This window comes from Poecile atricapillus, chromosome 14, assembly GCF_030490865.1.
Source record: "Poecile atricapillus isolate bPoeAtr1 chromosome 14, bPoeAtr1.hap1, whole genome shotgun sequence".
Classification (NCBI taxonomy): domain Eukaryota; kingdom Metazoa; phylum Chordata; class Aves; order Passeriformes; family Paridae; genus Poecile; species Poecile atricapillus.
In genome coordinates this window covers 7,678,381-7,703,786 of record NC_081262.1, presented here as the reverse complement: position 1 = coordinate 7,703,786, position 25,406 = coordinate 7,678,381, and the positions used below count along the sequence as shown (strand labels likewise).

General features: G+C 40.4%; 1 protein-coding gene across 2 annotated transcripts in view; it reads left to right on the top strand.

Moving 5' to 3' along the window:
* The window catches only part of SHISA9 (shisa family member 9), a 175,433-nt gene extending 151,598 nt beyond the window's left edge, over positions 1-23,835 (top strand). For both annotated transcript variants that reach the window (XM_058849866.1, XM_058849865.1), the window contains 2 exons: positions 4,986-5,141; positions 23,468-23,835. In XM_058849866.1, the coding sequence (XP_058705849.1) occupies positions 4,986-5,141; positions 23,468-23,835 (524 nt within the window). The remainder of the gene's footprint in view (positions 1-4,985; positions 5,142-23,467) is intronic.
* The last annotated feature ends 1,571 nt before the right edge of the window (positions 23,836-25,406 follow it).

Sequence of the window (25,406 nt, the reverse complement as noted above, 5' to 3'; positions counted from 1 at the left end):
GTTAAGGATGGGAGGGGAGCAATTTTGTACTGATATTCTCTAATCACTCAGCTCTCTCCTGTTTTCATAGCTGTTATTTTCAATTTTAGTTAGTTCAGGGCATATCTTTTTCTCATGAGTATCTGAAAATGCTCAGCTATTATTATATTTTGCTCTGAATTTTCTCTTTTTTCCCCTTTGACTTCCCAGACTTCTTTTGTCTGTCTTGTTCTCATTTCTTTTGTATGTGTGTCTGCAGGTGGCTTTTATAGCAAAATCTCATTCTGCTTTCCTGCCTCCCCCCACCCTCTCCTGTTTTGTTACTGCATTGCCTTTCTCATTTGTGCTTTTCCTGATGTCTGTAACCACTCATTTCCTAATAGATTCCATTCTGTGCCTATGGAGTTCATTTTCCCTTTCCTCAAGCACTGAATCATTGACTTCATTGTACAGAAAGGAATGAATCCCCAGGCCACTCTGCAGAGCAGGTTTCACTCTCCCATGCCTGAAGAGGAGGAGGGAAGTGGCTGAGCTCAAGGGATGTCCATGGCAGGCTCTTGGCTCTGAGGCAGTGAACAAGCTCATTATTGCTGCAGCCTCCTCACAGCCCTTCCTCTAACCCTGAGTCTCCCATAGCTCTGGCAGCTTCTTGACAAGATTAATCGAACTAGGTGAACACACAATGTAACCTATAGCAAATGCAGAAATCAAACCACTCAGCTTTGAGGCTTTTTCCTTGTCTTACCCTGTCCATATGTGGGACTATGACTGGTATTACATTGAGTTCTTATTTGTATTTTATACTTGCTGACATGCCCATTTCTTGGTTCCTGAATTAAGTAAGTAAATCAGATATTACACCATCTTAATTTTACAGACTGCAGAATAATTACAGTGACCAATAACACTATTGCCATGTGATTCACACTAAACTAACTCCAAAATTCATAATCAGAGATGCCTGAAAGTGCCAAAAAGCATTTTCACCTGAAAAATGCAGTAAACATTAACTGTAATATCTTCAATTGCTGAGATATAGGTTAAGGTAGGAAAGAGATAAGGTAATGATCAGTATGTGTCAGCGACTGGGAATGTGACCAGAAGCCAAGGCCTCAGACATTTCCAAAGGCTCACTGTTGGTGGCTGTGATATAAACCCCTCTTTCTCTAGCTATAAACTGGTTTTGGTGCAGCTTCATTCCAGTTATTTTCTTCTCCATGTGTCTCCCAACAGCTTTTCTATACCTAGAAGTCTTAAGGGAATTACAGTCAAAACCACTCCAGCATAAAAAGAAATTTTTCATTTTTCCTTTTTACCCTGTCTCATTTTCTGCCCATCAGGCATCTAACTTGTGTGTGGTGAGCTCCAACATATTTCAAACTCTTCCTTTTGGGCTGGTAACAGGAAGACAGAGAGCAAACCACAAACACTTTGTCCACAACAGCCCCTCAAAGTCTCGGAAGGTTAGTGAGCAGGCTGGCATTGCATTTCCTCGCTTCAGTAGAAAACAAGATAGGTTGGGAATATTGCAGGTTTTTTACAATATCACCATTGCTAATCAGGTCTGATTATTCATGCTAGAAGCTGTCACAAACAGTTTTTTGAGTCTTTGTGGTTTTCATACTCTCTGCTTTTTAAAAATAAATACATAACTTGGCAGGGGCACAGTGCAGCTGGTTGTATGGAATACTGTGGTGGACAACACCAGTGTCACATTGCCAAAAATAATCTGTGAGCACAGCCACAGCTTTTGGATTAAAGTTGTCACCATTCAGTGAAGCAGCTATTTGCAAATACCAATCACAGAACTTTCAGTTTATATTTATAAAGGATTTCACTTGGCACAAGGGGTCACTCATAAAGCTGATAGGGATTTTTGTGGTTAAACTTTCTTCCTATTGAAACCAATCCTTTGTATCACTAAATATTTTGAAGAATCCAAATGATTATTATTTCCTCCCTGAAATATAACACTCACTATATTTTCCAACTTCAGAAAAAAAATATCTCAGATTTCACACTAACATCTTGTGAAGTAGTTGTAGACAAATGTCCTATTTCCTGGGGGAATCCCTATTCACTATTGCTGAGACTGAAGGAGTGTTAAGTATAAGATGACATAAGTGTCCGGTTTGCTCACTTATTTCAAAAAACCAAAGCTAAGGGATCAGATCACACACATTCGTGAGCTTGTGAACACACACAGAGCATTCACCAGCAATGGCCAGTTAGACTAAAATTTAGTTTGATTCAGATTTAGACAGATGTATTTATCAAGCTGAGATTTCTCTTGTAGGGCCTAGGAGTAGGCCTTAGGAGCTCTTTATAAACATGAATCATTCTTCAATATGGTTAAATGCACGTTGCCAGAGGTGGCCTTTTGCTTAATTCCCTTTGTGCAAATGGCCAACTGAATTAGTAATTTGAGCTGTCTTCTATGTGATGACAGTCTTGTGTAAGCATCTGGCTGTGAGTGAGGGGCACTGTGTGGCTGTATAAGAATGACTGTCTAATTTGAAACCATAATTTTTAAGAGTTCTGGGCTTTTAACAAGACAGGAGAGAAGTCAGAGAAGATCTAGATATTGAAAACATTTCTTCACATCTTTGTAAACACTCAGGAGAGCAAACCTCAGAGCCATCAGTAACCCAGCAACTGAGAATCAACAGTCTGTCACTGAACACCAGGAAAAAGCCCAAGTTCACCTCATTCATCTTCCCCAGTACATTCCTGGGGTAACTTTCTCCATTGTGTTTAGAGAGATGACTGAATAAAACTGGTATGTCTAAGAAACACATACAGAAACCAGTCCTAGTTAGCTACACCTGATTTACATCATTTTCACAAGTCTCCATGGCTGGAAGTCATTTCAGCAATGACTGTGGTGGTCATAATATTTTTAATGCAGTGAAGTCATGATGTTTTGACATAATGAATAATAATTGCCACAAGGGAACTTCATAATAGTAACATCCATGAAGTACTGATTTAGCTCTACTCAAAAGAAAAATTAATGACTGTAGGGTTAAAAGGTTGACGCTTTCCTTACAGTGAAAGTCCCACCCATACCGGTACCTTCAGTGCTGTCCTTTACTGAAATACAGCTGTGCTGGCATTCCTGCTCAAAGTGTACTCACAGATGCAGCCAGAGGAGAGGGATATTTGGAAGGTATGGATGGTTTGGAAAGAGTGGTCAGCTGTTCATTGGTTCAAACCATTCCATTAAGAGGTTTCCCTCAGCTGTACTCTAGAGATGGAATGGGAATGGCATAGGATTGTGGAAACTCCTGTTCTAAGAGTCACTCAGTTGTCTCAGAGATGCCAGTACTAGAACTGAACAGAAACATACTGAGAATTTTTACTTACTACAAAATAACAGTTCCTTAAAATAACAACTGTTTCTGTGAAATTGCTGACTTAACCAACTTACCCTTTTAAGGTAAACTATCAAAAAAGACTCAAAAGGTGTTCCAATAGTTTTTGGGAATTCTGAAACAGAAAAGTTTCTCATTTTCAGTTCTTCCTCATTAAGAACCAGTAACAGCAAGAAGAATCATCCTTTTATTAGATGATAGCACTGGTACCATTTTTGTCCCATTACCTCAGGGTCCCCTCCCAGCTTAGGCACAGTTTTATGGGGTGGAAAGAGCTCTGCACAGGCAGGGGCAGCCCCAGTGAGAGCAGAGGCTGCACCCAGCACCAGAGACAGGGGAGAAGTTGAAAAACACCTTTGGGTTTTTTTCTCTCCCAGCAGTAAATCTGTTAACTGACTTCAGAGCTCCTGCTTATTAATGAGCTGTGGAAAGCCAGGTGGCTCAATTCCCTTAAAATCCTGGCAAACTGCAGGGATATTTGGCTCCAGCCAGATCCTGTGGGCACTTGGAGAATGCTCCAATCCATCCATCACAATAAAGCGCCTTTCCCATAACTGACCAGCTTTCTGTCTACATGATCTCTACGCTGTGCTTAATGCTGTGGGAGTTACTGTATTGTCACCAAGACAGCGCCATGGTCTCACTGCAGGAGAAAAATGTGCTTGTCTGTGATTGCAGAAGCCATGAGAAGGTTCTAGAATTGCCACTCAACTCCAAATATCTCAAAGTACATAGCCTAGAGAAAGACTCAGCAAAAAAGATACACTGACCATGTTGAAATCAGTTGAAATTTAGGTTTTCAAATTGAGTACAGCATAAAATTATGTTTTAGAGGCTGGAACTGAACACTAGAAACAACAAATAAATTTTATATTAGTAAGCAAAGTATACAGGCTGTATTCTGTACTATAAAGGAACAAATCAATTTCAGAAAGGATATAGGTGATCGGTGGCATAAAGCTGTATATAAGCAGTGCTTAGCTCCTGTTTTTATCTATGTCTGCTACAGAAAACATGATCTTGGTATGATGTTACAATACCCAATGTCAGAGGAGAGGAGAAAACGTAAGGACGAAGTATGTGCTTTGAGGAAATCATCTAATGATAGTCATGAGGCAAAAAAGCACATTTTACACTGTGATGCTTCTACAGAACACAACATAATGCTGGGCAAATAACAAAGCTGCTCCTGGTTTTAAAAGCAATGTAACTGTGAATGTGCAGCAGCCTGAGCCAATTTAAATGAGTCTGGCTCTTTTACTGCAGAGAACCACTCTACTGCCCTGTATTCAGCCTAACTTGGAACAAACTCCATGTTTTGCTTTGTATCTTAATGCTGCAGCAAATTCAGTATTGTCGGTGTTCAATTGTTTTGAAAACCTATTTTTTAGTTCAAAGATCTTTTTATACAAAAATTATTGTGTGTTTCCATAATTACTTGTCAGCTTTTAATCATACCATTAACTGTTCACAATACAGGTCTGCTGTACTCAAACTCCTACTTTGTAATAAACACAGTTTTATTGCAGTAAATCTCAGGGCATATTCTGTCTAATCTATCAATAATGACGTGAAAACCTTAAGACTAATTTACTTTTTACTTAATGCTTGTTGATTTTTTTTTTAATACAGATCCACCACAGATGAATAATGTCATGCCAACATCTCCCCTCCTTCCTCAGATGGCACATCAACATTCATATCCCAGCCTGGGACAGATCACAAACCCATATGAGCAGCAGCCCCCAGGCAAAGAACTTAACAAGTACGCGTCTCTAAAGGCAGTCGGTAAGTAAGCGACGCGACGCATGACTTCTTCTTTAGCTCAGCATGTTGCACTTGCTGCTGGCAGCTGACATTCTGCCTCAAAGTTGAAAACAAGGTCTTGCTCATCTGCAATATTTCATGACAGAATTTCATATTGAATATCCCATGGTAGAATTTAATATGGAATATCACATTAGTTGTAAATGCAACAAAAATTAAGATGAGGACTGCAATAAAGGGATAAGAAAACTACATGCAAGAACTGGTTATGATATAATGTGAGCTCATACATGCACACAAAACCACCCCATGCCTCTGCAGGACATTTCTCAGTAAGTTTCACCTGTGTTGTACACACAGTGTTCAGCCCCAGCTCTTTATGCCTTGAACCTGCAAGGAACAGGGAGTTGGACTTGATGGTCCTGTGGGTCCCTTCCCACCTGAGATATCCTGTAATATGCCTACGTATGCATTGTGGTGTGTATTTCCCACAATTCCTACACAAACGAGACAGAAAAACATCAGCTTATGATTTACACACCTGCTAAATACTTCCAAAAAGAGAAGGCGCTCATATAGTTCTGAAGTAAAAGTTTTCACGTTCCCTGCAAGATGTACATTAGTAGGTCACTGGAGGAATGTTCTGAGATCTTGTGATTTCAAACAATTAGTGCATGATAAAACTCCTAATAAAGATCCCAGTGGTGGTTTATTTCTGTGCCTGATTAGTTTTATTTTAAGTAAATGAGAGAACAACCTCAAAGATACAGTTGTGGGGAGGGAAAAGGACAATAGTGAGTAAAAAATTCAAAATATTTTTCATATTGAATGTCTAAGCTTATAATAGTTTTCAGGGGCTGTAAATACCAGCTGCACACCCTGTAATGACAGTAAGCCCCTTCTAGACAATAATACATTAAGAATTTGGGGGTCTTTTCCCACTAACACTTGCTTAGCTTCCATATATGGATGTTAACATCATTTCCCCATAAATTCAGAGTAATGCCACTCTCCCTATTTCCTGATAGAGATACGTATCTAGAAAAAGAGCAGAACAGCTCAGAGCTTTCTGATTTAAGAATCGAGTATTCACCATGCCAGAAAAAATTTTCATCACAAACTGACATGCCTTTATCTTCACTTCAGGATACCAGACCTCTAACAAAATGTACATCAAAGCCACATCTCAAATAGTTCAGTTTTACTTTAGCTTGTTGGTTTTGTATCCTACAAGTGGCATTTTAAATCTGTTTATTAAAACAAGGGTTAATAGCTTTCTGCTGGGTTCTGAATACCAAGCAGCTTCACAATTCTTTCTTCAAAAGGTGCTGCTGTGTAATGATGTGGTGATTATCACAGATTTGTGCACTGATATTGAGCCTCTTTTTCAGATGTCAATTTAGGTCAAGCCAATCATCAAAGTTGAAAGGTATTTAAGCATAAGAAAATGAGAGATGAAACACTCTAAGAAACTTCTCTCATCTGCCCAAGAGCCACTGAATGTACCTTTCAAAAAAATTATGAAATTAGAACTTAGATATTTCTTGTGTGTCTGAGTACAAGTTTTTAAAGCAGTTAGATTATAACCATACTATTAAATCAACCTTGAAAGATTGTGCACTTCAGCTCCAGAAGTTGTATAATGCCTCTCAGAATCTTAAACTAAATTAAACATAACTTTCAGGGACATTTTCTTCCAGGGGGATTGCACCGTCTTCCCATGCTTTTCCTATATTCTTCCTATCCTTTCTCTCTTTTTTGCCCCCACAGATACACTGGTCCCAGACCACACTGGCCAAGTTTTAGATGCAAGTTAATTTTCAAAAGTATAAAAGTGCTGCATCATGATCCAAACTTCTCAGCAGAAAACAAAAGGAGGTTTTGAAACTGTTGCACATTCACATCTTCTGTTTGGACTTACGGAATAAGAACTAAATGAGTTTTCAACCATTTTCAGACTCTCAAGGCCCTGATTCCTCCCAAGAGTACCTCCTGAGTACATCCTATGGTCACAGAGTGGTTTTTCCATGATGCCAGCCAGGCTTAGGTCTGTGACCATGTGACATCCAGCTCTCCAGACTGCAGGGTTCATGCTGGCTTTCACAGAGCTCTGACAGGAAAGAGGAGATGGCTCATATCAAGCCCACCAATACAAATTTAACCTGACAACATCTTTCGAACAACCAGACATAGACTGAGTTCATCCTGACCTCATGTCACAGGGCAAAGGCATTTTTTGCCTGCCAACATTCAGACTTGTATTTATGGATCCCCACAGCAGATTAATGTGTGTGTGTAGTCCATTCCCTTTTGCATTCATTGATAGTGGCTTGAGGGTGAATTCATTTGCCACAAGAAAAAATTAATAAGGGATGTGGTCTATATTTCTCCATGCATTTGAGGCAAACCACATTCATTCATGTGCCTCTTACTCTGCATGATCCCATTGTTTGGGTGTATTCCACTGTGCTTAACCCTTTTCTTTAATAAGGGGGTGGAGGAAGAAGCATTTCTAATGTTTTGTAGCAACTGTAGCTGTAGTACATTAATATCCCTCATCAGAATGTGGCTATAAGTGGTAAGAAGTTTAGATAACTGAAAAAGTGAAGCTTTACCAGAGGCAGTATTAAATTAATTTATACACAGCTGCTTTCTTCTGAACTACAGATGTCCTAAAAAATTGGCTAATTTTAGAAGTAAGCTACTTGTTCCTTGGTGACTGTCTCCTGTGAAAATTCAGTTTATGGAAAAGTAGCAAGTCACATTAATCTCTGTTTTGATCATGTTCAGGTTCTCCATTAACTTCAGTAAAGATTCAAGTGCTTGTGAAATCAAGAGACAACAGTGCCCATGCTACTAATTTGCATTGTGCTACTGAGTAAGAATGACCCATACCTTGGTAGTGAGAGCAAGCTGATCCCCAGGAAGCAATTTGAAAGCTACACCCCAGACTCCAAGTGACAGAGCTTAGCAGAGTGTGGTTGGACATTGGACTGTTCATGCATGTGTGCAGTGCAGTGTGTGCATTGCAGTGTCTGATTCAGCACCACAGGGGAGGAGAGAGTTGAAAAGACTGATGTGGATGCATTTTATTTAAAAAGCTAAGTATTTTTACTTGAACAAGCTTAAAGTGCACAACCAGACCCTTTTACACTCAATGGAAGAGGATGTTTTCCTCATTTCTTGTTAGGAATTCCTTATTTGTTGCAGCCTCCAGAATTCCTTAAGTGTTGACCATGGCTGTTGACCAAATTCACCTTTTCCCCTTTCTGCCTGCTGGCATTTACATCTCTGAATGACATGAGGACATTCTGTGCTTATTTTATATTCTCAGATGAGTGCCTGGAGTACAGCAATGTACTGGTGAGTTGAGATGTGCTTACTGTTCTCCTCACTGCACTAGGATTTTACTCTCCTTCTACCTTGGCACACACACCACCACAGAATAAGCAGCAGAAGGCAGAGGACCAATTGGAAATGAGATAGAGAACATACATTTCCTGAACAAATAGATAAGAAACTTACCTCCTAGCATCTCTAGCCTACCTACCTGTCTGACTGATCTACTTATTGTTAGGTACACTTTGTTCATCCATTATTTTCCATTTTCAATCCACAGAATCTCTTTTCAGCAGTGCCAAATTTTTCCCACCTCAGAATGTGAGAGTCTGTCTGAAGGAAAAGGGTTAACAAGCTCCAAGACCAGTTCCAGCAGAAGTGTCCAGAATGTCATGTGGCAATAAACACCCAGTATTTAGAAATTCCAATTTTTTGGTCACCTGAGACTACATGATCCTGATTTCCTTCAGTGTTTTTACAGTATTTGATTATTTATGTGAAAAGTGCAGAAAGAGGTTTTTCTGCATAAATTATTCTTATTTCCAGTTCATCAACCATGTTTTTACTCCATGCTTAAATGGTTATTGCTCACTTAAGCAATACTGACATGCCCAAAGCTACAAGTGGATGGAGATCTTGTAGCTGAACACCTTCATGAAATTAAAGTCCCAGGACATCCAAAGGTAGCTCATCACAAATTTTTATGCACATCATTTGGACATTCATTTGGAAAGCATGAACAGTCCAAATTCAAATTCCACTCTGCTAAGCTCTAAGAGTTGTAGTCCATCCTGATGCTTAAGAGTTTCCTAGAGCTCAAACTGGCCTCATTATCCTGAGTTATTTGTTATTTATTCAGTCACACTGTTCTGCAAGCCCTGCTCAGTAACAGTTAATTTTCTTTCCTGAGTTTCAGGGAGTGCAAAGTCACTAAATATCTTTAGACCTTCTTGCAGAAATGGAAAAATACCCCAAACCCAACTTCTAAATCCTGGACCGGGGAAATGGTCACTCAGCTGCTGGAGAGGTTCACAGACATGCAAGTAAAAATTGAGAATACAAATATTTCTACAGTTTAACATGATTTTCTATTTCTTTCATAAATTTTCTTCTTCCCTTCTCACTCACACACACACAGACACACAAACATTTGAGGATCTGACTGGGCATTGTCAAGAAAAAAAGAAATAAAAATACAGTGGACAGCATTCCTTCCTGAAATGCAGACCCAGAAAGCCTTCCCTGGTGCTGGGAGTTGTTAGTCTCCTGTGGGATTAAATCAGATCTAATTGATTTGATATAGTGAAGCTAGGAGGATATAATTGGCAGCAGACCCACCATCGCATCTTTGAGTCTACAGCTCCCAGCATTTCTTGAAGCTGCACAGTTCTTTGATCCCAGAGGAAACATTAGACTGTGATCCAGCTCTGCTTGCTGTTGCAAAACTGCAAAGTGAGATTCTGCAAATATGACACTCAGAGAATAAATATCTCCTGGTTAGGTCCCTGCAGAAAGTAGTGTGGCCACAAGTGTACCCAGGCAACAACTCCCCCAGAAAGGTGAAGTGTATGAGCAAACTGACCTGGTCCTGTGTCCTGTGTGCACAGAGAAGGATCCAAAGGGAACATCACCCTAAGGTTAGCTCTGGGCTCTTATCTTTGAACCATCTTCTTGTCTGATGGGAAATTTGTTGCTGCCTTCTCCCAAGCTTCAGACCTTCAATTTCCATAGAAATGACTGTAACTCTGTGCTGGTACAAGATCTGACTCTCACCATGAGACTCTATACCATTCCCTGTAGTTCATTGTGCTCTGGCCTGGAAAGAAACACTGTAATTGGAAAAAATGAAACACACAACATGCCTGCCATGCATTCACAGGGTTGATACAGTCTACTTTTAGAAAAAAGCAGAACTACAAATTTATTTGACACGATATGTTTGTATTAATTTACTTTCCTATACCAATCAAACAGTTACACTGAGAGGTAAATAGTCATGTTTCTTTGGAAGGCTTGAAAAGGAATTGTGCTTTCTTTTCAAAGACAAAATAAATTTTTAGTTACCACTTCCATAAGCAGTTACACAAAGATGGATCAAAAAAATCTGGAACATAGGAGTATCTCACTGGATTTAACATCACGAAAAACTGACAGGGAAGCACAGATTAAAGCATCACTTGTAATATCCAGAGGGTGATTCAGATAATTATTTCATATATCCAGAGGTATGTACTGTGTCATAAATAATGCTCGACTAGGCGATCTGCCCAATTCAACACTGCAACTACAGATCTGGCTCGAGGAAGTGTGACATAAAAGCTGGGTGTCTTTATTATTATTATTTACTCAGCCCAGTGTGGCTAGAGAATTTGAAGCTTTAGAGTGTTCATTTGTTAAGGAAGTCTTTCATATTTTAATCCTCACTTCTACTTCAGGCAGAAGAGAAAAGCCGAGCAGCACTCAGGAGCAAGCCTTGCTTTACCAATCCCCCTGCCAGCACCTCCTCTCAGCCTTCCCATTCCCCAGCCAGAGCAAGCAGAGCATTTCATGTTTCACTCACGTCTTCTCATGAAACCCAGCAAATTTCACAGCCTGCCCAGTGCATGCAGATGAAATTACAAGACTTTTTCTTGCTTCCACTAAATAATTTAATTATTTTCTCTGCTGCTTATCCAATTGGTTTCTGATACCCACAGGCACACTGTCATAGGTAAATATTAAATGCTTGGAGAATCTTGATCAAAATATTTTCCTGTTTTATCATCTGGAACACTCATTTCTCCTTCCAGTGAAGTACTCATGTTTTAATTATAAATATGGCATTTGTGCAGAGCCTCAGTATTTTGAACTAAATAATCTGCTTTGCTGACATTCTTTTTTGGCTTTTTAAAAAAACAATATTTTACTGTAAAATCTACAGGAGGATATTCTTTCTGAGGATGGGGAATTGTGCTCTAAGCATTCAGACTTCCAAGCAGCCATTGCCCATTCCATCCTTCGGCAAACAGACAGATTTGTGAACTTTGGGGATATGTTGGTCTTGGCAGAAGCAACATCATGGCAGGTGGAAGGAAACTGCAAATAGTCTTTCTTTTAAAAGAAACAGTTTAGGACCAAAATAGGATTCTCTTAAACACAGCCATCTATGTTGGCTCTTTTCTTAGATTTTAGCAACACCCTGAACTTGTGATAGAAAGGAAATCTGACCATGAAGTGTATTTAGTTTAGGTTTAAACTTTCAACTTTTAGTTCTGTGGGTTGGACTCACACCTAGTAATTGGTTTCTCTGAACTTGGCCCATTCCCTGGTTTTGTAACGGCTGAAAAATATTCATAAGAATTTATTAAATTTTAACCTATTCTTCATGACAAAAGAGCAAATTCAAATCTGTGCATCCAAGTTCTTGTTCTTGATACCTGTTCTCCCTACCACAGAGGAAGAGCCTCTTTTTTTTTGTTAGCAGCACATTAAAATAGAGAAAACTAAATCGTCACCAATCATTCATAAAAGTTCAACTTATAAACACCAATCCACATTCTATCAGTTATGCACCATAGAGAACTCATACCCTTTCACTGAAAATTAGGCTGGTTTTCTGGAAACTAATTGATTTTAAAGATCTTTATTATGTGATAATGAATCAAAATGAAACAAAAATTTATTTTCTCATTTTTATGAGACATAATGGAGAGATCTAAAATAAGAGTACCAGAAACCCAGCTGACTGCTAGAGAATGGGGGTTTTGTTGTCTTTTGCTTGCTTTTGGCCTTGAAAGTAGAGCCTTCAGAGGAAACTAGCTTACAGTAACCAGGTTGATTTCCATCCATGGGGATCAGTGGCGGCCCCAAGAAAACAAGTAAATCTAAATCAAGCATGGGTTATTCCAACGTACTTTATGAAATGCTGATGAATTATGCATGAGATTTTTTTACACATTAAGTGATGTGAAGACATGAGTGAAACTTTATGCTCAGGCAATAAAAGTGAGCCAATAAAAACAAGACTCAGGTCATGCGATGACGAAGCCTAACAATGCTGAGTATTTTCACTTGCAGCCCTTCCTAAACATCTCTCTCTGTAACTATTTTATTTTGCAATATAAACATACTTCTCATTCTGCAATGCAAATTTTTTTATCAATTATTTAAGCGTAGTGATTTATCCTAAAGGTATGAAAACAACTGTGAATATTTGCAGATAAATAAACTGTGGCATCCCAACTCAAATCTAGATTTAATCTGAAGTGTGGCTTTTACCAGTTCCCACCATGGAGCCTACACATTGCACTCCTTGCTCTTAACATACTCCACCCATTTTTCCCTCTGGACTGTTAGCTTTGTAGGCAATGTATGACAATATCTTTGCAGGAAGAGTTTCATACCTGTGTTCAACATGGGATACCACTTTTTAAGACCTTTCAGCTTTGTACATGGATATATGTCAAAAGCAGAGTGCAGGGTTCTTCAGGATTACCTATGAACAGAAAAGATAGTAAGACAACTGATAGGAGATTATTAACAATATCATATAAATAGCAGCAATTATCTGTCTGCTATTTTGGTTCTGCAAAAGGGGCTCTAAAGACAGTAAATGTGTTTTTAAGAAATTGCACACATAAACGTCACAGAGACCATTGCTTTATTCATACACATTCATACTATAATAACAAAGAGCTTGAGACATGGAGGGAGAAAGAGCAGGAACATGATTTGCAATGCACAGTTAATTTCTGCTAAAGTCCTTCCCCAACAGCTTATTTGAAGAAGAATAAGGGGAAAAGAGAAGCTGAAAAAAACTTCTGATATGTAGTAGTTAAGATACTGCTGCATTAAAAAAAAAAAAATCCCTACAAAGATATAATTTGGTTCCATTCCAAGGAAAATATGAAGTACAACAGGTAGTTTTTGAAGTGGGAAGGTTTGCAAAGCTTTCTAGGCTATGGAAGGTGCTACTGTGGAGAGCAGCCAGGGCCCTGCCACAGGGGAGGAGGCAGAGCTGCTGCTCAGTACTGCTGCTGCTCACTCTCACCAGCAATTGATAGGATTGCAATTCCTGGAGAAAAGGGGAGAGAGGAGCTGTACACTGCTCTGTGGCTGCAGGCTGGTGTGTCACTATTAACTATTCATGGCAGGGAGCTGCATTTCCAATTCTTCCTGGGCTGGCTGTCAGTCACTGATGCTGCTGCCTTACGTGAGGGCTCTGCTCAGAGCAGGCACCACTTCTGCTCTGCCTTGGACTTGGCCCAAGCTGCAGGAAAACCCGAAGAAACTCATTTTCTTCTGACAGGGCAAGTTTGGGAATTGCCAGGCAACACGAGTTCCTTTCAGTTTGACACACATCTCTGGTTTGGAAATCTCTGGCAACCATGCTCAAGAGTTTAATGATACAAATGCCATAGAGTCTCAAAAGAGGAAGACAGGAAAAGAAGAAAAGGAGAAGAAAAATCCAGAACTCCATATGTATAAGTATAGCAATGAAATTACTTCATTCTTTTTTTCCTCCTGAGAAAAAAGTAGAAAAGATAACTTTCTAATAGAAACAACTTATGCCAGAACCATTTTGGAAAGAAAAAAAATCAACTTCCATGCAGAAAAATTACTGAAAATCCTTTCAAATTAAAGCAGTTAAGAAACAGATCAAATAAAAATAAATTAGGCAAAAAATAGCTATTACATCACTGGGACTTATTTTTTTTAATTTAACCAGTGCCATTCAAAAAGCCTGTAGGCCTTTCTTCATGTTGAGAAATAATAGTATAAATCTAGTATGATGGCAGTTGAAAGGCATAAAATTGCAAGTTTATTTCAGCACTAAAACCACATGTTAATTACATGTTCAGACAATGAATTTAGTTCTCTGTGTTCTCATGTAGCTTCCTGTGTTATCACATCTGGTATTTGCAGCTCATCTGTAGCTGATTCAGACATATGTATAAGAGTTATAACCAGCAGTATACAAAAAGAAACAAAAATATCAATCAAAAGTATTAAAATTGAGAACAAAACTGAGCGCACAGAAGAATGCCAACAGCGACATGTGAGAAGAAAATTCAATTATGTTCATGCTAAGAACAGTTATTACAAATAAATGTGGTCAGGAATAGCAGAGCTTTTTCAGTCAACGTTGGTTAAGGTAAATTGACACCTGAAGGAAAACCAAACAGGCTTTTTAGATGCCAACGCCCCTGCAGAAGACGGTGAACTCTGTCCTGCCCCAGGTTCCCTCTGTGTGCAGCAGCCAGGGCAGCGTCCCTGTGTGCAGCCCTCCAGCAGCAAAGCACCCCTGAGCAGGCTGAGGGGAGCCCTGGATGAAGGGAGCCCTGGCTGAAGGGAGCCTTGGCTGAAGGGAGCTCTGGCTGAAGGGAGCCTTGGCTGAAGGAGACCCTGGCTGAAGGGAGCCCTGGCTGAAGGGAGCCCTGGATGAAGGGAGCTCTGGCTGAAGGGAGCCCTGGATGAAGGGAGCTCTGGCTGAAGGGAGCCCTGGATGAAGGGAGCCCTGGCTGCAGGGAGCCTTGGCTGAAGGGAGCTCTGGCTGAAGGGAGCCCTGGATGAAGGAGACCCTGGATGAAGGGAGCCCTGGCTGAAGGGAGCCCAGGCTGAAGAGAATCCTGGATGAAGGGAGCCCTGGCTGAAGGAGGCCCTGGCTGAAGGGAGCCCTGGCTGAAGGGAGCCCTGGATGAAGGGAGCCCTGGATGAAGGAGGCCCTGGCTGAAGGGAGCCCTGGCTGAAGGGAGCCCTGGCTGAAGGGAGCCCTGGATGAAGGGAGCCCTGGATGAAGGAGACCCTGGCTGAAGGGAGCTCTGGCTGAGGGGAGCCCTGGCTGAAGGGAGCTCTGGCTGAAGGGAGCCCTGGATGAAGGGAGCCCAGGCTGAAGGGAGCCCTGGATGAAGGGAGCTCTGGCTGAAGGGAGCCCAGGCTGAAGGGAGCTCTGGCTGAAGGGAGCCCAGGCTGAAGGGAGCCCTGGATGAAGGGAGCCCTGGATGAAGGAGGCCCTGGCTGAAGGGAGCCCTGGATGAAGGAGGCTCTGGCTGAAGGGAGCCCTGGATGAAGGAGACGCTGGCTGAAGGGAACCCTGGATAAAGGAGGCCCTGGCTGAAGGGAGCCCAGGCTGAAGAGAATCCTGGCTGCAGGAGAAGGGCTCTGAGCTCTCAGCCCTGCTCACTGCTCCTCCAAAAGCACAGCGAGCAACCCCTGCAATCCTTAGGAGGCTCCGCCCTTAAACAAACAGGAGGTCCTCACCAACCAAAAAGGTTACAGACAATTTTGTATTGTTGTTGATGTATGGAAGCGTTGCAAAACTTCTGACACAATCAGCTTTACCCTGAGAAGCATTAAAAACCAGCTAGTGAAAAAGCAAGCAAGATTACTGGAGGAAGAAGTGGAAGAAGCCTTTTAAGCAAAATCTCCTAATGTTAACCTCTTTGGCTTTGGACAGCAATTTTAGAAAGCAAACCAAACCCTCCTTTCCTAAATCAGTTTATGCTGCAGTCATGCTTTATTCAGAAGTTAAGCATGACAGCATGATTCCTTAGGTAGTTTCTATTTCAAAAGGCAAGTTTTCATACCATATATAAGGTTTCCAGTTAAAAAAACCCCTGATAAATATGCTTAAATGAGATAAAATGAAATAAATATTTCACAGTAGCACTTTTCATATTTATTTGCCATTGTAGATGCCATGAAAGCCGCAAGCTCAGAGCCTTTAGGAAAAAAAAAATTGAACAGATTTACACTTATAGGACAGCCACAGGCTGCATTTTCAAAGAGAAGTCAGAGATTTTAATACATAATTCTCTTAGACTTCTTTTACAATTTCATCCCTTGGATCAAGAATAGAATTGGTGCTCTTACTTCCTTCTAAAATTTATCACTCATTGTACAATACAGAACCAACAATTTAGCATGTTGGTGCTTGAATTTAAAATGTTAAATCACTTGAGGATACAACCAAACAGTGTGATCTTTGTCTGTCTGCATGCAACAGATTTCAGGTTCCCTGAAAACATTTACAATTCTAATGTTAATTTAACATGAATCAGTCACCATTTGTTTCCAGGTTAACAGAGCCTGTACTCTGGTTAGTCAGAAAAAGTCTTGTTTTTCTTATACTGGTTAGATTCAAGTATCTGCATGCCACCGGTCCCTAGGTTAGGCAGAATGTCTGGAGTGTGTATGGCTGGAGTATTTGGATCAAAACCAAATGACAATATCACTGTAGCACTTTGCAAAATTGAATCATAAATATTGCAATTTAATACTATGTAAATCAATGCAGGCAAGTATACAAAGCCCAGCTGGAAAATCTGTTTTACATGTCCAAGGAGAAACCTGCCTAAACTCACACAGTAAATAAACATTTGGAAAAAGAGAAAGAAAAAAACAGTCTTTGCAGTGCTGTGCTTTTTGTCATGTTGTCAGAAGAGGGGCACTTCTGCTCCCAGACATGTGGCTGTTCCTGTATTCCAGGGGATGGCAAGGCTGCTCTGGTGAAGCACACATCCTGTGTGATGCCTGAGGAGCTCATCAGGATCTGTCCCAGTGTTCCCAGCCAGGCAGCAGACTTTGCTGTGGGGGTTAAAGAGCATTGCTGAGACTGGAGGCTTCACTTAGCCGGTCTAATTACATTCCTATCTGAAAACATTCCTAATGTGTCTCAAAACCCAGAAATATTCTGGCCTCCTCAGCCTTTCATAAACTGTCATGAAAATAATCGAAATAAGAGAAGAAATACTTGGGCCTACATATTTCTCTTTTTTCATGTCTCATATCTTGAAATAATTTTATTTCACTGGGAAAACAAAATGTAGTCTTGTGTCTGGAGGTGGACAAGCTCTTTTCAAACAATGTCTGAGAAGAAAAGGTTGATATGGTTTGTCTTTTCATGCTTGGTGTCTCTCCAGATCACTGTAAGAAGTCAGTAAATAGATGAAGTGGTAAAGGGGGCCGAGAGAGGAATAACACTGAGCCACAAAAAGTAGGTTCTACAAAACTTATGTGGGGTTTGATGCATTATGTGTTCTTCTTTACCTCTTTCAGTAGTAGGAAATAAAAACCATGGGAAAGAATTCAAAGATGTAAAATAGTCTTCATTTTCAGAATGTCTTGAATAAAGGCAAAATGGTATTAGAAAAAACCAAAATGGTATTTAGGACAGAAATCAATGCAGGCCACAAGCTGAATTCTGAGTTTTCAAAACTCAGTACAAGAATGAGAAGGAGGGCTGCAAAAATTTTAAATGGCATTTGCCCTTTCTTGAAATTTAGTATGGTTTAAAATTCCCCCAACTTGTATAGAGCCACCCCAGTGCCTATGAAATGAGAACAGTGACCAGCAATTAAATAACCACTCTCCCTCCTCTTGGCCACAGGCAGATCTCTCACATCATCCTGCCCATTCCCCATTCTGTCAGCAGAATCCTATCTAGTTGAAATTTCCCCACACAGTTTATTTTCCAACCCACTTCATATTATGCAGAGCAAATTCTTCTATAGTTCATGATAGTTTTTGAGCCCCTTAATACAAAACACAGATCATTTGTTTTATTTGTTTTTAAACGTATTTGTTTTACTGTATGGAAGACATTTCTCTGTGAATTTCTTGGATCCAATTACACCTAGGGGCAGCTAATACAACCTCTATCTGTGTGAGTTTTTGCCCCTCACCCAAGAATAACCTTGTGCTAGTGTACAAATGATACTTCTTTGATTTTCCAAAGAAATCCTGCAAGAATTCTCACACAGAGCTGGTTTATGTTCTGGAAGCCTTTGAACATATTGTCTTAGATGCTAGCTTGGAAAAGCAAATGAATAAGCAATCACACACTCAGAAAGGATCAACAGCACCACCAGAGGCAGCAGCTCAGTATTTCCCCGGGCAAAATTCTCATGTGTGTGAGTCAGGATTCATTAGCCTTCTGTCTTTCCTTGAGTTTTCACTTCCATTACTTAGAGAAAGATAAGTTTTCCACAGCTTCAGGTAATGACACCATGGTCTCAGCAATCCCGTGGCTGAGGGAGCAAAGCCTTGTTACAAGCTGCTGTATATTACACAGGGACAGCCTCCCAGAGAAACCTCCCACAAACAGGCACTCACTTCATTTCAGCTCTAATCTGGTGTGTCACTTAGCAATTCCATTGCTGTCCTGTCATCAGCACTTTCCACTGCCTTGCTTCTGCATCTCTTGCCCATTTGAAATACAGTCTTTTTGGCTAGAATAAAGCTCTGCATTTCACAAACTAGTTCTTAAAATACATCCCAATAACAAACAATTCTGTAAACATTTAGTGGGAAACAGTGTCCCTGTATATTTTTATGGCTTCTGACTGTGACTGAAGCTCACATGTAAGTTTTGATCTGGGATTTTGGTCTTGGTTTTTTAGTGTCTTTAGGGCTTTTATAAGGGCTCACTTCTTTGTGGATTCTCTTCTTTCACTTCAGAGGCTTCTTCCCACTCCTAGGTGCCTGTTTTCACAAAAACTGTAGGACAGAATTGTCTTTCAGGATTCTACATTCTCCCACAGCTGTAAGAAGTGGTGTGAGTATTCAGAGCCATGTTATGGACCCACAGATAAGAGCATTGTCAGTAAGGAAAAGAGCTAAAACCCCCTGTAGTATTTTACAAGGAAAAGTAAGCATTCACAATGATAAGGCATGGCCACATGACTCTATGCCAAAAGTGTTTACACAGTGACATTGAAGACTGTTTAAACTGGGGAACAGAACATGACAAAGTTTCAGGGCTACCTCTCAAATACAGCTTATAGTCAAATAAGCTAACTGAGAAATTCTGGCCCTTTGGCAGCCACAATGATTTTTGCCACTGATATTCAAGAAAATACATTTTCATCCATGGTATTTACTTGATAAGGGACTCTCTGGTTTCCATGCTTTAATTACACAACTATGGATTATGGAGAAAGATATGAGACTTCCACGTCATGCCAGATGAACAGTAAAACAGTAACTAAATTTATGGGTGCAGGACCTTAAAGAAGTAAAAGCCTTACAGAAATATTGAAACTGAGAACATCTTTATAATTAGTTATCAAGAAGAAGGGGCACAATAATACTTGGAATTAAAGCCTTTCTTCTATTATTATTTGGCAATGTTTCAATTATAACTCTTTACTCCTTTATCAAACACAACAGATATCTTTAAACCATTTGTTTACTGATCAAAATACAGAAGCCAGTGCAAAAGGCACTTCTATAGCACCTTTAATCCAAAATCTCAGAATACTCTACAAGTAGCAATTCAGCTTCCTAACACAACTACCTCCTCCAATATGCTAACAGCTCATTTTACAGCAGGTGAAACCAAGGCAGAGGGAAGTTGAGTCATGAACCTAAGGTCACAAAAAATCCATCCTCTAACTCCAAAATATTTCCTTGGATGTTTAAAGTCCACAAAATATTTATAGGGTCTGCTTAAGAAGAAAAACAAACTCCCTCAGATTCACAGCTGACTTTTAAAGTAGTTGGCTTCAGGATACTATTAATACACTTTTCCTGGTAGAACATTTGTTACAAAACCGTGCTCAGTATTGCTGTTCTGAATCCTTTCTGCTTTGAGAATGAAAAGTAAAAAAACCTGTTCCTATACTGTAGTAGCATCAGGTCACTCACATGGGGCACAGCCCACTGCTATTAGGAAACCTGCATGAAAGATCAAGGATGGTGTTAAGAGTTGCCAAAAGCCCTCTTGAACAACTGAACAATTCAGTTTTATCACTGCTGATTTTGCTCCTATTTGCTCCAGGGTATCTCTTCCCCCCCATTTCTGGTACCTGTGCCTACGTGCACACCTGCACGTGCAAGCAGAAGGCAAACAGGATCAAGGGAGGTTAAAACATCCAGCACAGGGCTGCCTCTCACTGCCAGCACTGAACTCTGAGGCACAGGGAAGAGTCCTCAGGCAAAGCCTCACTTGATCAGGACAAACACAAACAGTGGCTCTCCCACACTGGCACTGCCACACAAAACACAAAATCAGCCTCTTGGCAGCTGTTTGCCAGCTTTCTGCTTGACTTTGCTGATGAGGATTTACAGTTCACATCCTGGTTTGTTTTCATCAAACCCAGTTTCCAGAGAAACTGGAAAGTTGAGAAGTCCCTCAAAAGGGACTATGGACTATATTAATTAAAGCAACTTTAATAGAACTAAATTTACAGAATTAGTCATATCACTTTCTCTGTGGTTTTCCACAGAAACAGAGTTTAAAATCTGGCATTAGAACATGGCATAAACAGGAGCAAAACCAACTTCAGACATGTCAGAGGCACAGTCCTTGTGAGGCTGATTTCTTCCTACCTGTTTCAGCAGTGAAGGTCTTCTTTACATACAACAGAAATACAATTTACTCTTCTGTAGGACACCATCCTCGGTGTGATTGGAGATCTGAGTAGCACATTTAATGTCTGATAAAATTCAGAGACCCAGGGGCATTGCAGTAGGAAAAGGTGCAAGTGAGAAAAAATTAATAGAAATTGAGGATGTAGCTTGAACTTGTTTCGACCTCAAAGAGAAAAATGGCAGGAAAAGCCAGGCAATAAAAATATCTGCAATTTGTGGTCGTTATTTACATAGCTGCATCACCACTGCTATTTCTAGAAAAAGAAGTCATTATTTACCTTGCAGCTGATTAAAGATCTTGGCTACAGAAGACAAATTGCTGCAACATAACTAAGATAAAATTAAAACTACAAACTTACACATTATTCTTATGTTAGATTAGCTAAGTTTTTAAATTTTGTATGCAAATTAAACTAATTTAAATGTGAAACAGGCATACAAATGTATCTCTGTTAAAAGCTGGACATAATTAACTGTGCTGAATTTAAATTATATAAGCTAGTGTGACTTCTCATAAATAGCCAAGGTCTAAGTCATACGACATGGAAACTGTCTCCCCTAACAGCTGGCCTGCAGTGCCTTTGATGTAAAAATTTATAAAAGACTTCTGTGAATATTCACAGTGACTTTTCTGCAACCATTTTTTTCAATTAATGATAACAGATTAATGAGATAATAGCAATGCAAATGCATTTCTACCCTGTTTTTATTCATAATGGTTCTGTGACATTCAGAGAATATTAACAAATTAAAAGGACAAGCCACATGTAGAACTGGAAACAGCTCTTTCAGGGAGAAATAGGTACAACTTCTTGATTATTCAGATTACAGCTCTCTAAATGAAACAACTCACTCCAAAATCAAAGCAGAACTTCACAGACTCTCTTTGTAACACATGACAGGTCTATCAGCAATTGCAACTGCACGCCCTGGGCTGAAATGAGAGCAGGCCATTATCTACATGCTGTGATTAGTTTCGTTTCAAGAAGACACCTGTATGCTATAGAAAAGCATTCACTCAATGACTGAAAAAGGAAACAGATGGAGTTGGGTAAAACACACAAAGCCCAGCCTGACAGCACAGAAATGAGCAATTTCAATCCATTGGAGAGGAAACACCTCTTTAATGACAAAATTAAGGATTTAAGAGCATAGTCCACTTGCACAGTCATTTGTACAAAAAATGTCATGAGATAATAAATAGCAACTGCTTTTGGTAATATTCCTCCCTGTTGAGGGGCCAGGACAAGGGGGATGCACAACTGAAGCCTGATCTTGAAGATTAATACGGTGCTCCTGGGAATTTCCCTGTCTTGCATAAAAATCCAGTTCAGAACTAGAGACAAGGAGGAAATTCAAAGTGCAACAAAAGCCTCCTAGGAATACTTGGGTGAGAGCAGAAAAGGGAAGCTACAAAAAACAGTGCAGGGAATTAAAAACCTCATGAAGGCTGGAAGAGCTGAGCTGTACAGACAGCTACATGTACTTCTTTTCAAAGAAATCTTACGTAGCATGGCTTCAAGGAAAATGGATGGATCCAGCCAGGGCACAGCAGAAGTCAAATCCAGGCTGACACAATATATATTCCAAGCACACCACTGCTGATTAACACAGTGCCAGCTGATCTATGTATTTGGCACTATCTTAAATGAACACCCAAATTTTTGAAGGGGGAAAATAAACACTCTTTACATAAAAGGAAAGATCTTAAAAATGAAATTCAGTTAAGCTTTCCTTAAACCTCAGTCTCAAAATCGAAATTAGTTGTCGGATTGCTGCAGAATGCCTTTAGCTTCCTAAGCCTGGTTCATACTTTCAAGCAAGGCCAAATAAATGCCAGTAATAACAACAAACTTGAGCAAAAGCGTGCACTGGAAGACACTTGCCTAGGAAATTACAGAGGGCAGAATTCTGATTTGAGAACTGCAATGCAGTATTTGTTGGCAGGGCTGTTGCTGTATGTCTTAGTGGCACTGACCCCAGAAAATGATGTCGGAGCCTGGAATTTAGGATTTTCATGGTCTGTAAAATCACAGGGTAAATACCCAACCTTCAACAACCCAAAGTATTTTCAGCCCCATAAAGCATTAGTGAGAATTTAGGAGAAGAGATCCCATTCTTAACATTGCCTTGAGGCATTATTGAACAAAACCAGCTCCACCTCATCACACACCACCAGACCTTACAGCTGGCTGGGTTAAACACCCACGAGTCACTTTGCATTTAAAGGGATGTGCTCTCACACAGCAATGCAACCCAAGATGCTGCAGTATTCCCAGGAAAGCCTGTGTACTTCTGTAGGCTTCCCAAATTTCCCATGCTATGTGACATGAACAGCCATGAGATTCATAAGACTTCTCCCCATAATGTAAATGTCAACACAACCTGAGTGATTTGGGGCAGGGACAGTCTTTTCTTCAAGGGCAACAGGGTTTTGTCTGCATGTATGAAAGCCTGGCACAACGGCACCTGAAACTCTGTTTGAGAGCAAAAATAAGGGCTGGGAGGTGCTGTGGACTGCTCTTACTGATGTACCTGTGAATGTTCTGGTCTGCAGATGGAACTGCAAGTAGTGTAAGACCTACTGTAAACTGTTCACCATTTTTCTTGTGTCCAACTGATTCTTTTTGTCCCCTCCCCCTTTTGACCCCAAACAGCTGACAAAGTCAACGATGACTTCTACACCAAGCGCCGACACCTGGCCGAGCTGGCTGCCAAGGGGAGCCTGCCCCTCCACCCGGTGCGCCTGGACGACGAGAGGGCCTACACCATCGACAGCGGGCTCACCCGGCAGAACGGGAAATCCCGCATGGGGAAGATACACACACACCCCCTGGGCTACAACACACACTACAAGACCTGGGATCCCAATGACCCGTCCCTGAGGCGGCAAGCGTTCACAAACAAGGGCAAGCACGGCATGGGAGACCCGACGCTAAGTGACCCGCTGACCACCCGGAGCCAGCACTACTTGGGCCCACAGCCATACTTCATAACCAACAGCAAGACAGAAGTAACTGTTTGAGTTTGTTTTCTTTCTCTATTTTTTTTTTTCTAATGAAATCCTTTAAAAACCACACACAAATGTATACACAACACAAACACTCAACTGAAAGGCAAAAAAAAAAAAAAAAAAATTAAAAATATGAAATAAAAAAAAAAGAGGAAACAGAAGGAAGGAACTTCCACCTTGGACACTCTTGGTATCCAGCCAGCTGTAGGCTGAAGAGTGGGTTAATACCATTCAGCAATACACACTGAAGGTTGAATTATAAACTCCATTTGTATTTCACAATGGAACACAAACCCTTGTGACTAAATTTTTTTACTTGAAACTAAAATCCATGATGAGAAGTAGCACAATCTAGAGAAACTTTATGTCTGCTTAAACATTTACACTATGTTCCTGCCTTGAGACAGAGGAAGAGAGAGAGAAAAATATACTGTAATATATTATTTCAGAGAGGAATTTTGTATAAAACCTATTAATAATTACTAGACCTGTGAAAAACTGAGAGAAAACATCTTGGTACGATCCCTAACATCTATTATTGTACTTTCACACAATCCTATAGAGAACGCAAAAAATATATATACAATAAGGGGCAAAGACACTTTCACAAGGAATTTATGAAGACTGTTATGATTAAGAGCATATGGGACCTTTCTGGCTGGTAGAGAATTCTGCAGGATGATAACAGCAGAAGATTTCATTTCAGTTTACTTCGTTTGATTTGAAATTTTTGGGAACCTCCAAAATAAGAAGAGACACTTCATATGACACAGAAAGCTGCTGGGGGAAAAAGGGCATCAGAATATTCCCTCTCAGTCCTCCTGTTTTCAGGCAGATGGTAACAAGTCTCACTTTGCAGACTGTCAGGATTTTTTCTTCACCTAAATGTTTTGCCTATCTTCAACTGCTTCAGACTGAAATTAAGCGTGGGTGGTGCCTTTACTGTATTACTATTGTTCGATGACAGTCTTGTTCTTCAAAGTGACCCCTCTGTTCCTTTAAGCTATTTCCTCATGTTTTGCTAAGGATGACAAGGGTTCTGCCCTGCTCAGCCTCCTCTGTTTGTTCTGAAAGGAAACTGGACTACATCTCCATGCAGTGGTTGCACAGTCAAGACTATTTAGTTAGCTCCTTCATTTTCCCAGTTTCAGCTTTTCCCCTCTAGTCTCTCATTTTGTATTTGCTTTTAGCCATGGTAGTTCTCTGTAGTTCAAGTAAATGTTATCTGGTATATTGTCTCTATCGTTTGGCTTTCTCTAGTGGCATTCCCTCTTGGTGGGCTGTGTGGTGGAAGAGGCTGGTCCAGCCTCAAACATCAGAGATCTGGGGTTAAACTAAATAAACAATTGGACTTATGGTCTTGGCTGTGATTCTGATGAGCAGGATGCCCTGTTTGTGTGAGTAAAACCACTCTTGAACTGGGCACTGGTAGCAAACTCACAGTCCTGGGCTTCAGCACATCCACAAAGAGACAGAATTGGGATGGGATGGCAGGCAATGCATTCAGTCTTTCAGTAAATTCCTGCCCTTCCCCCAACACAAGTCATTTGGCTAAATCCCAACTAGCTGTCCAACTACAGTTG